Source organism: Rana temporaria, chromosome 2, assembly GCF_905171775.1.
Source record: "Rana temporaria chromosome 2, aRanTem1.1, whole genome shotgun sequence".
NCBI lineage: Eukaryota > Metazoa > Chordata > Amphibia > Anura > Ranidae > Rana > Rana temporaria.
Genome location: NC_053490.1, coordinates 48,617,873 through 48,631,634, shown reverse-complemented (window position 1 = coordinate 48,631,634; position 13,762 = coordinate 48,617,873). Strand labels below are relative to the sequence as shown.

Genomic DNA, 13,762 nt, shown 5'->3' with positions numbered 1-13,762 from the left:
TGCAATGACCGTCGTTTTATTCCCTAGGGTGTCTGCTAAAAAAACATATATAATATTTGGGGGTTCTGCGTAATTTTCTAGCAAAAGAATGATGATTTTTACATGTAGGAGAGAAGTGCCAGAATAGGCCCGGTATGGAGGTGGTATAAAAGCCCGGTATTGAAGTGGTTAAGGAAAGAGCCTGGATGCCGACCGAGGTTTCACTGGTGTGTACTGTCGTGAATCCATTGGAACGCATCGCACTTGCGTTTGGAACGCATCGCGCATGCGCAGTTGGCCGCCACGTGACTTCCGCAGCATTCTAAGATAGGCAGCAGAATGTGACAATACACCGGCCAGGACAAGTACTGTCAGTGAGTGAAGCGGTGATGTGGCGGCCTTTTTTGGGGGCATCAGATTGGCCTGGGGGGGTGTCAGTTTCATTCCGGGACACTGTATTGTCCTGAATTGAAGGTGCCCGAGACAGACCTGCAAAATGCGGGACTGTCCCGGGTAATCCGGGACACGTGGTCACCCTACAATAGCAGGTCATGACACTGAACCTGGATAAACTGGGTCCCCGGGGGAGACCCAGGCAGCACCCTGGTTGGAAAAACACTACAATATGGTGCCCTCCTTCCCACGCCCCAGAAGGTGGATATTATCCTGATGATGAACAGTCCCTATACCCTGCCCCTAGCTGGTATCTGTAGCTTCATTTCATTTTCCTCCAGGACTCCAGATGAATAATTTTCCTGCCACACAGAGCAGATTTTTTTTTTAATCACACATAATAAAAAAATCAGTATTTCCTGTATATTGAGATCATTGTAAAAAAATAAATAAACAAAATGCCAGTATTAAATATGGCGCCGCGTAGATACTGACGCCATCGCCGTGCGCCGGATGTGCCCGCAGCGAAAGCATCGTGTGACGCCAGTGTGAGTTTCCGGTGCTGGGATCGGGCTGTTCCGGATTGGAGGAGGGTCGGGAACCTCCGGGGGTAAGAAGGGGACTGTGTGTTCTCCTTATACATTGGAGGGACGGGTCAGTGCAGGGATGGAAGGTGGGCCTGACACCAGTACATGGGATATACTGATATAGAGGATGAAGCGTCCATAGCTGGTGTGTACAGAGACTGACTGCTGACCTAAGGAGCTTACAATCTAGGACCCCTACTGAACACTCACATACCGGGACCGGTATAGACCGGTGCGAGTCCTCCTACCAGCATGTGTCTGGAGTACAGGGAGGAAAGCTGCACAGGGAGGACATGCAGACAACGTTCTGCCTTGTATTCTAAGCAGGGACCCCGGTGCTGCAAGGCAGAGTGTGGCCGCCAAGACACCAGGCTGCCCTTTATATTATAGAAGCTTGTTTGGCTGTACTTCTATAGATCACTGGAGTGCACTCCGCTCCTGTGACCCGTTTCCAGCAGACAGTGCGCTGACGTCACAGATTTGGTCCAGGCTCAGCGGTATCTGGATTAAGGATGAGCTCTGGCGTGTTCGCATAGTACACGTGCAGAGCCCGCCAGGAAGTATGCACGGCGCTGCACTAATCACAGCCAGGGAGACATTTCACGATACCTGCAGCCGAGCATCGGGACAGTGTCTCCCTGGCTGTGATTAGCGCAGCGCCGTGCACACTTCCTGGCGGGCTCTGCACGTGTACCATACGTACATGCCAGAGCTCATCCTTAATCTGGATCAACACATGGCTCAGCCTAACAGCTAAGGATGCGCTCAGGCATTTTGGGAACCCACGCATGCGGAGCCCGCCAGGAAGTCGGCATTGTGCTGTGCTAATCACAGGCATTGTCCCGATCTCTGCAACCACAGATCGGGACAATGTCTCACTGCCTGCTTTTAGCACAGTGTAATGCCGACCTCCTGGCGGGTTCTGAACACGTCCAGCGCACCCGCGATGTCGGCAGCCAAGGCCGAGCAATCGCTCGTCTCTTGGCTGCCCCCGTCGCCGTCCTCTGTGAGGTAATCGGGAAGTGAAGCGTTGCGGCTTCACTGCCGGTTCCCTACTGCGTATGCGCGAGCGGCACGGCATGCCCTTACTGGTCCCAGTTCTCTCCTGGAAACAGTGTGTTTCCCAGAAGACAGCGGGGTAGGGGCATGACTGCCTTGGGAGTGTATTGCCAGAAGTGGGTGCAAATACCTGTCTTAGACAAGTATCTGCTCCCCCCCCCCCCCTGAAAGGTGCCAAATGTGTCACCGAAGGGGGGGTGTCCGAAAAGTGGAAGTTTCATTTTTGGGTGGAACTCCGCTTTAATCTTCCTCTGGGGTCCCCCGGCAGCGCTCCAGTTACCTCCTCTTCGTCGGGTGCCCCCGACGGAAAGCCACTTTTCCTGGGGACACCCATGTGGCCTTTTTTTCAAGTCCCACTGCTGTGTCCATTGACACAGACAGCGGGACTTAGACTCGCCCCTCTGTCACTGGATTTGATTGACGGCAGCGGAAAGCAAAGCACCAATTTTGGTGTTACATTTTAGAGTAAAAAAAAAAGGGGGGGGGGATTTTATTTAAAACTTTTGAGGAATAAATAAGCCAGCATGTCTTGGGGGCCACACGGGCCCTTCTTCATCAGGGATGTAAGATTGTTGATATGGACACAACGGATTTTAACTTGTAAGCAACAAGTGTCAAAAAAGGCTTAGTCTTTAAGTGGTTAAACTGGCCTCATTTAGGCTGCTTTCACACGGAAACGCCTGGCTGTTAGCGCTAAAGCAGCGCTTTTTGGCTGAGCGTTCGCATCGAGAGGGGGGTTGAATCATGATCGCACTTTTTTTTTAACAATTAATGGTGCAGCTCTAGGACTCTACAAGTGACACGTTTAGCTGCTGGTTGAGATTAAACTTAAGCCTGTGGAGTCTTGGTACTCTTTTTGTCATCAGTCATTGTTTACGTCAACATTCTTATTCTCAAATCAGGAAACGTGGGAGCCCGTGTGGCTCCAGAAATGCGTTGGCTCATTTATTGACATAAATTAATGCTAAGTTTTAATGCATAAGTTAAAGCGGGGGTTCACCCTAAAATATCTATAGACTGTTATATCCAGCATACTGCTGACATCAACAGAATGCTGGATTTTTATTTTTTTTGGTCTGTACTTGCGTTTTTCCGTCGTTTTCACCCGGCTTCCGGGTTCTCGCTCCCCCGGGGAGTAGGCGTTCCTAAGACGACGCATAGTTATTGACGTGCGCATCATCGCCTTCCGAAAATATCTGAGGGGGACTCAGCACTTTACGGCGCCTGCGCCGTCAGCTCTACACGGCATGTGCAGGCGCCGTATAGCACCGTAAAGAGCCGAGTCCCGACGGATATTTTCGGAAGGCGATGACGCGCACGTCAATCATCTATGCAGAGCTCCCCGTCGGGGAAAAGGAGCGACACGCCCACTCCCTGCAAGGAAGAAGACCCGGAAGTGCGGCTGAAGACAGGTAAGTGTACACATTAAAAAAAAATGACAACACTACAAGCCTTTATTAAGGCTGGTGATAGGTTAGACAAAAAGTTAATTTTGAGGGTGAACCTTCGCTTTAAGTGTGGCGCTTTTTTTTTTTTTTAGACCTTAAACAAGGCTATTATACTCTGACAGCGGCGGCACCAATGGCTTTCGAAATACATAAACAGTGGCTTCATCAGATTAGATGCAGCTGCTATTTGGCCAAAAATATATAGTCTGGCTTCTTCACTTTCAAGGATGTCATATAGGAGGATGCCTACAAAGCCATGTATGGTCATATTAAGCCCCTGTTCACACCACTGCGATTTGACAGTACCAAATCGCATGACAAGTCGCACCTCATTCCCAGCAATGGAACCGTTCAATTAGCCATGACTCTTGTCGCCACAACTTTGAAAAAGGTTCCTGCAGTATTCTGATTTCACCGTGACTTGCATTGACCTCTGTGAAATCGGATGTACAAATTGTGCTGATGTGCAGCTTTGAAATCATTCTAAAGTAGCACCGGTAGCTCAGTGTTAGTTGACCAAGGGCTCCATTAGGGCTCATTTACACTTGATTTGGCTTCAACATATTAAACCACCTACAGCTTCAGCGGTAGTGGTGCAACGGATCGTGACCAATCCGTGATCCGAACGGGTCCACCTTTACGAATCGGCACACAACGCGATCCGCGGAGCACTGCCTTGGCCTTAGGAAAGGCCGCGACTTCGGCCTAGCTCTGGAGCGGTCGGCCATCTTGGTACACCCGGCGGCGGCTGCTGCTGCTTAGGTGCGCGCTGACGTCATCACCCCTCCCTCCCTGCTCGTGGATCTGGTCTAGCCTTCTGCGAGAGCATGTGAATATACAGTGAGTTTTGGCAATGGTGGTTGTTAGTGGGGGAGATGACGTGGCTATTACAGCAGTGGGGGAATCTGATGTATGGGGGAATCTGATGTGTACATTTAGTTTTTTTTGTTTTTTTTGCTGATCCGAAAAATGATCCGATCCAAGGATTGATCCGATCCGTGAGTTTTTTTATCCGTTGCACCCCTATTCAGCGGTGCTTTGATGAAGCATCGGTGCTGCTTCGGTGATGCTCTTTTGAAGCTTTGTTGAATCTTGACAGCTGCCCTGTGTGTGTGTGTGTGTGTGTGTGTGTTGATATCTCATACCTGCAATTTCTCCAAAACAAAGCCAAGCTAAAGCTGAATTAAAGCCTCAGGCGATTCAAGCGAGTGTTGTCATAGAGTTCTATAGAGGCTTTGAAGCGCCACTAAAGCAATATTATTTCCTAAGCAAACGCAAGGTGCAAACAGGACTCTAAGCTAACCATTTTATTTAGTGACCGGAGCTTTGACTGGCATTCATAGAGCTTTAACAAAGCCTGTCCGAAGCCTTGATTTGAAGCAAGTGTAAACAAGCCCTAAAAGTGGGCTAAAAGGTCGACTAAACGTGGGCTTAGGGACTTCTAACAGCTATGCTGACCTCATCATCTTTAGTTATTGGAGAGCTGACATGCAAAGGATGCCTTAACGGTGTCGTCATATTTCTTTTGTAAACCTCTTTTACTTCTGTCCATATGTTTCAGTATTTCGGTAAATCCTTTTATACTGTTTTTATTTTTTTTTTATTTTTTAGAAGGATTTTATTTTCTAGAATAAGGCTAATTTCTGTTTGCATATTTACTTGCGATAAAGCTGTAAAATAATTGTCCGGATCTTGTCTGTTGTATATGACAGCGGTTTAGAAGATGACTACCGCGGCCAGGCCAACGTTTGAGCCAGCCAGGGGCGGCAGAGGGAAAGGAGAAGGAGATCTAAGTCAGCTTTCCAAACAATATTCCAGCAGAGACCTCCCTTCACACACGAAGATCAAATACAGGTAATATTGCAAACCCGGCAACTCTTTCTGGTGGAGGATTTTCAGCTTCTTAAGTATATGTTTGGGGGGAAAGAAAAAAAAGAAACCTATTCAATACATATCTGAAACGCACTCACATTTTCGGCACTGCCTAGTTCTCACCTGCTGGACTACAGAACGCTATCCCTTATGTTATGGAATAGTGAAGGTGTTCTATAGTCCAGCAGAGATGAGCACACTGCTTGGTCAAAAACAAACCATGTGATCTCTTTTGCAAAATCTTAAGTTGTATGTGAATGACTTAAATTGCATTAAGTCAAAAGTTATTATACTATTAGGGCTGGGGAAAAAATCGTTTTGAATTGAGTTGCAGGGTCAAATCGATTCAGATTTTCAGCAAATCGTTTATTTATTTATTTTCACCAGGAGTGGCGCTGATACCGCGGGTTCGGCCTAGTCACCTAAAAAATCATGCTTGCAGCTCCTCAGGACCGGTGCAGTGTCCATCCAAAAAAAAAAAAACTCAATTCAAATCGTGAACCGAGTTTGTTTGTTTTTTTTGTTTTTTTATATCTGCGATTTTTTTTTTTTTGGGCGGGAGAAAAACGCCCAGCTCTAACTATTGTCCTTTATAAAGTTTGGTGAATGGTCCGCTATGTGAATGGCAACATGGGCCAGATGCGTGCGCGTGCATGTTGAGACATGGCGAGAAACGTCATCTAGTGTGGAGTACACGTGGTCGTCAGTGCGATGAAGCAACGAGCGAACATCAAATTCTGCTAGAAATTGGGGGGGGGGGGAGACTCATGCAATATTTGTGCAAGTGTACAGGATGAAATCCAAGAGCAGAAAATGAATTTTCGCCTGGTTCAAACGCTTTTGCGATGGGAAGGAAACAACGGAGGATGAGCCATTTTTGGGTCGGCTGCCGACAAGCAGAACCCCAGACATGATCGAGCGAGTACGACAAATGCTGGCACGAGATTAGCAACTTTATGCCACGATTGATGGCGGAGAATTTGGGCATTAGTAAGGGCATGGTACGCACCATCGTCCACAAAGATTTTGGTAGGTGGAAGATCTGTTCCCAGTTTGTGCCGCACAAGCTGACAGACGAACATCCGCCATGTTTGACCGGAGTTGCACAGGACTGGACAGTGGATATTGCTGCACGATAATGCGCCTGCGCACCTTGTGAGACAATTCTTGGCTCAGCGGCGTACCTGTTCTCGATCATCCACTGTACTCCCCTGATCTGGCGCCTGGGGACTTCTTTGTGTTTTCCCACCTGAAGGGTGTCATGAAAGGCGCATGTTTTGCCGGATGTGGCGGCAATCCAAGAATGTGTGACGGCTGTTCTGCGATGGATTCCTAAAGAGGCCTGTGCTGACAGTTTCCAGAAGCTTTATGAACATAGTGTGTTGTAAAGGATGGTGATTAGTTTGAAGGCCAAAAAATGTAGTTTTTTTTTCTGATACCATTCACCTAACTTTTTAGACACCCCTTGTATTGTTCCCGGGATATACATTTCTGTTTCTAGCTATATACCGAAGGTAAAAAGTAGTTGTGCTGTACGGGAAGGTAATGTATCTAATTTCTCCTTTTTTTTTTGTTTGCCATGGTTAGGCAAACCACCCAGGATGCACCTGAGGAGGTTAGAAGCCGGGACTTCAGGAGGGAGCTGGAAGAGAGAGAACGCGTGACTGTCCGAGAGAAGAACAGAGACCGACCGCCAAGAGGTAGGAGAAGTGTAGACTTTATCAGTGTTGCTGCTGGTCAGTGTGTTGAATTTCATCAGTGAGGGAACTAAAAGCCTATTCCAAGTTTATTTTTTTCACCTCTCAGCCAGGATACATCCATTCACAGTTCTCCCCTGGGTAGTATGTACCCAAAGGCTGTCACTCTACTGGTTGGGGATGCCTCTAATGGAGTGCAGAGGTGACATTAAAGTCTCAATTTCACTTGTTATTGGAGGCGGTAAAACATGTGATTGAGCTGCATTTGTACTGCCCTCAAACCTCCTTCACTTAAAGCAGATCTACACTTTATCTGAGAACCACAAACCAAAAGCACGTTGAACAGAAAGCTCCCCCCCCCCCCCCAACATTTGCTGTGGCTATCTTGAGAAAAGGGGAGATGATTCTAGCATTTACTTCCTGGAATCCATCTGCCTTTACCACAGGCATGCAGGCTGGAGGGTGTCCTTAGCTGATAAAACCCCACCTGATGAATTCTGGGATGTTTAAAATTTGTTTAGGCCTGGAAACCAGGAAGTAACTAGAGAAATGTAATAAGGTCTCTGTTTGAGAGAGTGACGTTTTATTTATATATATATATATATATATATATATATATATATATATATATATATATATATATATATATATATATATATATATATATATATATATATATATATATATATATAATTATTTTTGTATAGTCTTTGTTTAAGAAAAAGAGCAAATGAACGACAAAGGAAACAACAAAACAGGTTGCAAGTTGGCTGTAGTACATGGTAGGCACTTATGAGCCATCTTAGACTTGATATGACACATAAATTGATATGACACACCTTCTAAAGGGTATAATGTGACTCGCCGGCCGCGGCGCCAGTAGAGGGGGGCTAATTCCGCCTCCATCACACCTCCCCTGACATCGCCCAACACAAGTGCTCCCATGATAAACATTTGGTGTCAGGAGGGGAAAAGAACGCCAACCCATATAGGGAGGCTCCCCTCACAGCAGCAAAATATTATGACCAGAAGTCCAGGTAGTAAAACAATTAAACAACATTCCAAACCAGGTAGCGAGAAGAGAGAGGAAAAAAAAGGGAAAGGGTAGTGGAGAGATCGAAACGGAAAGGGAAGGGGGGGTCGGAGCATACCTGCGATTTTAAGGCAAAGTTTTCAAGTCTGCACTGATCGAGCCGGGGCCAAGCCACCTCTGTCTCAGGGCATTGGAGCACCTCTCTCTACCCGGGATCTAAGGGCCGGTTCAGCCAATTCTAACAGTACTAAGTCTAGGCTAGAGGATACATGCCCCAAGTCAGTCACATGGGCCGTCCAAGGTGCCCATATGCAACGTTTCATTTTAAGCGGCTAGGGCAGTGTACAGTGGTTTACATATGCTTGGAATCGTGGTGCGTCAAAATTTTTTCTCCCACGTCATGTTTGGCAGACAGTACTGCCCACCGAATGTGACCAGTTGAACTGAATAGGGTCATGCTGCAATTACGGTGTGGGTTTTTAGGGGTTAAAACAAGCAAAAGGTAGTTGACATAATGGGGTTGATTTACTAAAGGGAAATGCACTCTGCACTGAAAGTGCACTTGGCAGTGCAGTCGCTGTAGATCTGAGGGCAAGCTCTGCTGATTATATCATCCAATCATGTGCAAGCAAAAATGCTGTTTTTTATTTTCCTTGCATGTCCCCCTCAGATCTACAGCAACTGCAGTTGTAGTGCAAAGTGGATTTGCCTTTCGTAAATAACCCCCAGTATCTACTTTTCAGTAAGCCAATATTTCTGTATTAAAATCCCTTTTTTTTTTTTTCATTGGTCTTCTGTAATCTTTACATTTTGAGAAACTGAATCTTGGGTTTTCACTAGCTGTAAGCCATAATCAACCACATTAAAAAGAAATGCTCAAAATATATTGCTCTTTGTGTAACGCATCTATATATAATGAGTTCACTTTTTGAATTAGATTACTGAAATAAACTTTTGGATGATATTCAAATTGTTTGAGATGCACCTGTATATGTTATAACCAATCAGCCAACTCTCTACTGGGTCCAGTTAGCTATGCTAAAATCTAAAGCAATTAATAGACCATAATTTAAACAGCGGTGCAATCCAAGGAGAGCAATGGCCAATATATGTAATAAACCACTACTTAATTAGTGATAAATAATATGCACAGAACTATGAGGACACGTTCCACACTGATAACTATAAACACAGAATAAACAGAATAACCTGCATAAAGGATATGTATCCTATATGACATGGAGCTCCTAACAAGCCTGCTATGCACAGAGACTTATACCATATCGGTATTCAGCAGATGATTGACTTATAAAAGAGCTGTGGTGCTCATCAAAAACAGCAGGTTCTGTGTGTAGTAACCAATGTCCCCATAGATAACAGTGGGAAAAGCAATCCTAGATCAAAGACTTGTGAATGTGTATAGCTGAAAGATAAGGAGGGTGCACCGACCTTGTGCATTTACCAAAGAAAAAAATTATAAAAAACAGCAGAAGCAATACTCACAAACGTTATAAAAAGGCTTGTCAGTACTCCAGCAGATGGAACCGTCTCTAGACACCTGCAACCTAGACCAGGTGTTGGAGGGGACCAGATGGCATCACATATGGCTTATGCATTACGAGGGAGGACCCTCTTCCTCAGAGCCACAGCAGTAGTAGACTGGCCTCCTCCAGTTTCCTCTGTATATGTCCATGTCCAAGTGAACGCCCACCAGAGCTTACCACACCCATCAGATTGGGTGCCGCCCACCATGTCAATCTATCCTAAATGTAGACTTTTATCCACCATCTTGGATCTTTCTGCATAGAGTTGTCCTTTAGCCCATGGACAGGGAGCCGCAACCCCGTGCCAACGATAGGATGCAGCGTAGGCATGCACAATGGCTGTCATCCCATACAACATTATAACCAAAGCATAGTACTGATTCACTTTGCATTTGACACACCTACCCTTTGCTATATTTCTCCTTGGGGTATCCCATTCAGGGTGTATGTTCTCTCACATATCGCTGGCAGGTTCTCATACGGGGAGAAAAGGAGGTGGGGGGTTGAGGGGGGATTAGATGCTTTTCAGAATGGGGAGTGGGTACTGTGTTCTACACTGTAGCCAGGAAGTACAGCTGGATTTGCGTTCCACCCGCCACTTCTGGTTGTTGCGAACGTCATTTCTGCCCCGCTGATACTTCCGGTTTGATGTCATTTCCGGCACATCAGTTTGGCATAGACACGCTCGCGCTGGCTAGCTCACAGAACCCTTCTCCCTCTAGTGGTTTGGTGGCCTATTACACATGCTAAAAATTAAATATTTAATCTAATCAATGGTGATGAAATGTAAATAATAAAATAAATCAAAAAAATCAATAACTAGTTGGGGAAAACATGTAAAACCAACAAAATAAATCATGTCAACTTGTTTGAAGCTAATCATGCATGTGATTGATCATATAAGTAAAATATATAATCCTTTCTGTTAAAACAAAAAAAAAAATGAATATCTATCTACGATTGTAAAAGGTGTACTACAGTGTGTACTGACAGTAAAAAATCTTCAACATTAAGAATTTATTATGTGATGGTAAAATAAATAGTGAACTTAAAACTGGCATACCACAAAAGAATAAATGTAATACATTAAAGGAGAGAACATGAAAAGGGGCATTGATGATGATACAGGAACAGTATTAAGTAGGATGCACATTGTACTGTCTGTGTTGATGGGGGAATCATGAATTTCTTTGGTTGCAGGAAATAAATTTGCACCCTGTATGGCCGGCCTTAGATAGACTTGTTAGATTGGATGGTCAGACTGATCTGTAGTTTGTTGGTAAATGACAAACATTGCGCAACTTGTCAGTGTAAAGCCTGGTACACATGATCAGATTTTCCACAGAAAAAGCGTAGGACTTTTGTCCCAAGGGCGTTGGCCATGAACTTGTTTTGCATACAAACGTCAAAGAAATTTTACAGGCAACAAACACGAAACTACGTGTTTTTTCAGCTCTATAGCCTCACCCTTTGGGGAGCTCCTGCTAATGTGTTATGGTGAGCATTGCTTCCGAGCATGCGTGTTTGTACTTTGGAGTTTTGTCCGAAGGACTTCTGTACACACGATCGGATAATCCGACAACACATGTTTGTTGTCGAAAAATTTTAAAGCATGCTATCCAACATTTTTTTTTGGAGGAAAATCCGACAACAATTGGTTGATGGAGCGTACAAATCTGATCGTGTGTACGACGTTTTAGATGATACCACAAATGAGTGTGGCTGTCAATCTTCTTTTTTTTTTTTTTCTCAATGAAAGACAAGTTTACTTACATTTTTTTTTATTGAAATGCATAAAATGACATCAGATGTAATTTCTCTCTGAAAAATGTGATTTATTATTTTTATTTTAGAGCACACATCATCCCTGTCAAAGAAGCCTCGTCTAGACCAGATTCCAGCAGCAAATCTGGATGCAGATGACCCGCTCACAGACGTATGTATCAGTCTCAGAGTTTGTCATTTCACAGTCCAAGCTTTAAAATACTTAAGTGTGTGTATATTCTGTCTCTCTGTCTCTGTCTCTCTCTCTCTCTCTCTCTTTCAATGAGACATAAAATATTTCAGCAATTGCCATTTTATTCACTAGGGTCTCTGCTAAAATTTATATATAATGTTTGGGGGTTCCAAGTAATTTCTAGCAAAAAATATTAATTTTAAGTGTCGAAAAATGATTTGGACTTTAGGTGGTTAAACTTCCTGCATTTATAGACAGTTTGTTTTAAGAAGGAAGTTGGTTACAATATGTCATGTTACAAACTTGGCAGACTGCCTAGATTTGTTCTTTACACAAAGTTGTCTATCTCTTTGATCTAAGAAGGAAACATTGTAACTAAAATGAACTTGGCAGACTGCCCAGATATTTTCTTTTGACAGCTGAGTGAGCAGATAAAGTCTCTCTACTTGTTATATGAAAGAATCGGCAAACTCTGCAATAGAGATCGTCAGGGGGGTTGAACTAAGATCACAATTTTTTTAACGATTAATTGCAGCTCTAGTGTGTGTGTGTGTGTGTGTGTGTGTGTGTGTGTGTGTGTGTGTGTGTGTGTGTGTGTGTGTGTGTGTGTATATATATATATATATATATATATATATATATATATATATATATATATATATACAGTACAGACCAAAAGTTTGGACACACCTTCTCATTCAAAGAGTTTTCTTTATTTTCATGACTCTGAAAATTGTAGATTCACACTGAAGGCATCAAAACTATGACTGAACACATGTGGAATTATACAGAACAAAAAAGTGTGAAACAACTGAAAATATATTTCATATTCTAGGTTCTTCCACCTTTTGCAGCAGACGCATCTCTAGAACTGTTAAGAGGAGACTGTGTGAATCAGGCCTTCATGGTAGAATATCTGCTAGGAAACCACTGCTAAAGAAAGGCAACAAGCAGAAGAGACTTGTTTGGGCTAAATAACACAAGGAATGGACATTAGACCAGTGGAAATCTGTGCTTTGGTCTGATGAGTCCAAACTTGAGATCTTTGGTTCCAACCCCTGTGTCTTTGTGCGACGCAGAAAAGGTGAACGGATGGACTCTACATGCCTGGTTCCCACCGTGAAGCATGGAGGAGGAGGTGTGATGGTGTGGGGGTTCTTTGCTGGTGACACTGTTGGGGATTTAATCAAAATTGAAGGCATACTGAACCAGCATGGCTACCACAGCATCTTGCAGCGGCATGCTATTCCATCCGGTTTGAGTTTAGTTAGACCATCATTTATTTTTCAACAGGACAATGACCCCAAACACACCTCCAGGCTGTGTAAGGGCTATTTGACCAAGAAGGAGAGTGATGGGGTGCTGCGCCAGGTGACTACCTCTTGAAGCTCATCAAGAGAATGCCAAGAGTGTGCCAGGCAGTAATCAAAGCAAAAGGTGGCTACTTTGAAGAACCTAGAATATGAAATATATTTTCAGTTGTTTCACACTTTTTTGTTTATATATATATATATATATAATGTGTGCAATCTCTATATCTCTATCTATCAGGCCTTCCCACAGGCCATTCATTTCAATGGGCAAGAGCAATGGAGGACAAACCGCGCCTTCACCACTCCAAAGATGCTGCTTGCAGGACATTTTTTAAAGTCCTGCCAGCGCACCGCTCCAGTGTGTGAGCCCAAGAGTATATATGGTTTTATTAATACAAAAGCAATAAAAAATAACATGATCAGATACAGAATAAAAACATGGTGACAATCCACATATATCACCAGTATAATGAGGAAGATCACAGTGGGATAGTTGGTAGCGAATAGCTTCTCAACTAGTTATGCGGTCTAATGCTGCTTCGTCAGGAGAAAAATCTGTAATTTGATTGACAAATGATCAATAACAATACTTTTGACCAGAGTAGTGATAGTCTCTTAGAGATAGCAATATATACATAAAGGGGGAAACCGACTGCTTACCTATCACCTTGACTGTGACCAACTATCCCACTGTGATCTTCCCCTTTTGGGAACATTATACTGGTGATATACGTGGATTGTCACCATGTTTTTAATCTGTATCGGATTTTTTTTTCCAAGGCTCTAACTGCAGCTTTCTTCAGTTGTTCTTTGTTTGTGGGTCTTTCTGCCTTTTTAGTTTTGTCTTCAGAAAGTGAAATACATGCTCAATGGGGTTGAA

At 44.0% G+C, this 13,762-nt stretch overlaps 1 protein-coding gene across 1 annotated transcript in view; it reads left to right on the top strand.

Moving 5' to 3' along the window:
* Positions 1-874: 874 nt before the first annotated feature.
* The window catches only part of CWC15 (CWC15 spliceosome associated protein homolog), a 27,959-nt gene continuing 15,071 nt past the window's right edge, over positions 875-13,762 (top strand). Inside the window, exons 1-4 of the mRNA XM_040340170.1 lie at positions 875-982; positions 5,179-5,320; positions 6,926-7,038; positions 11,466-11,548. Of these exons, the coding sequence (XP_040196104.1) occupies positions 5,190-5,320; positions 6,926-7,038; positions 11,466-11,548 (327 nt within the window). The 5' untranslated portion in view covers positions 875-982; positions 5,179-5,189. The remainder of the gene's footprint in view (positions 983-5,178; positions 5,321-6,925; positions 7,039-11,465; positions 11,549-13,762) is intronic.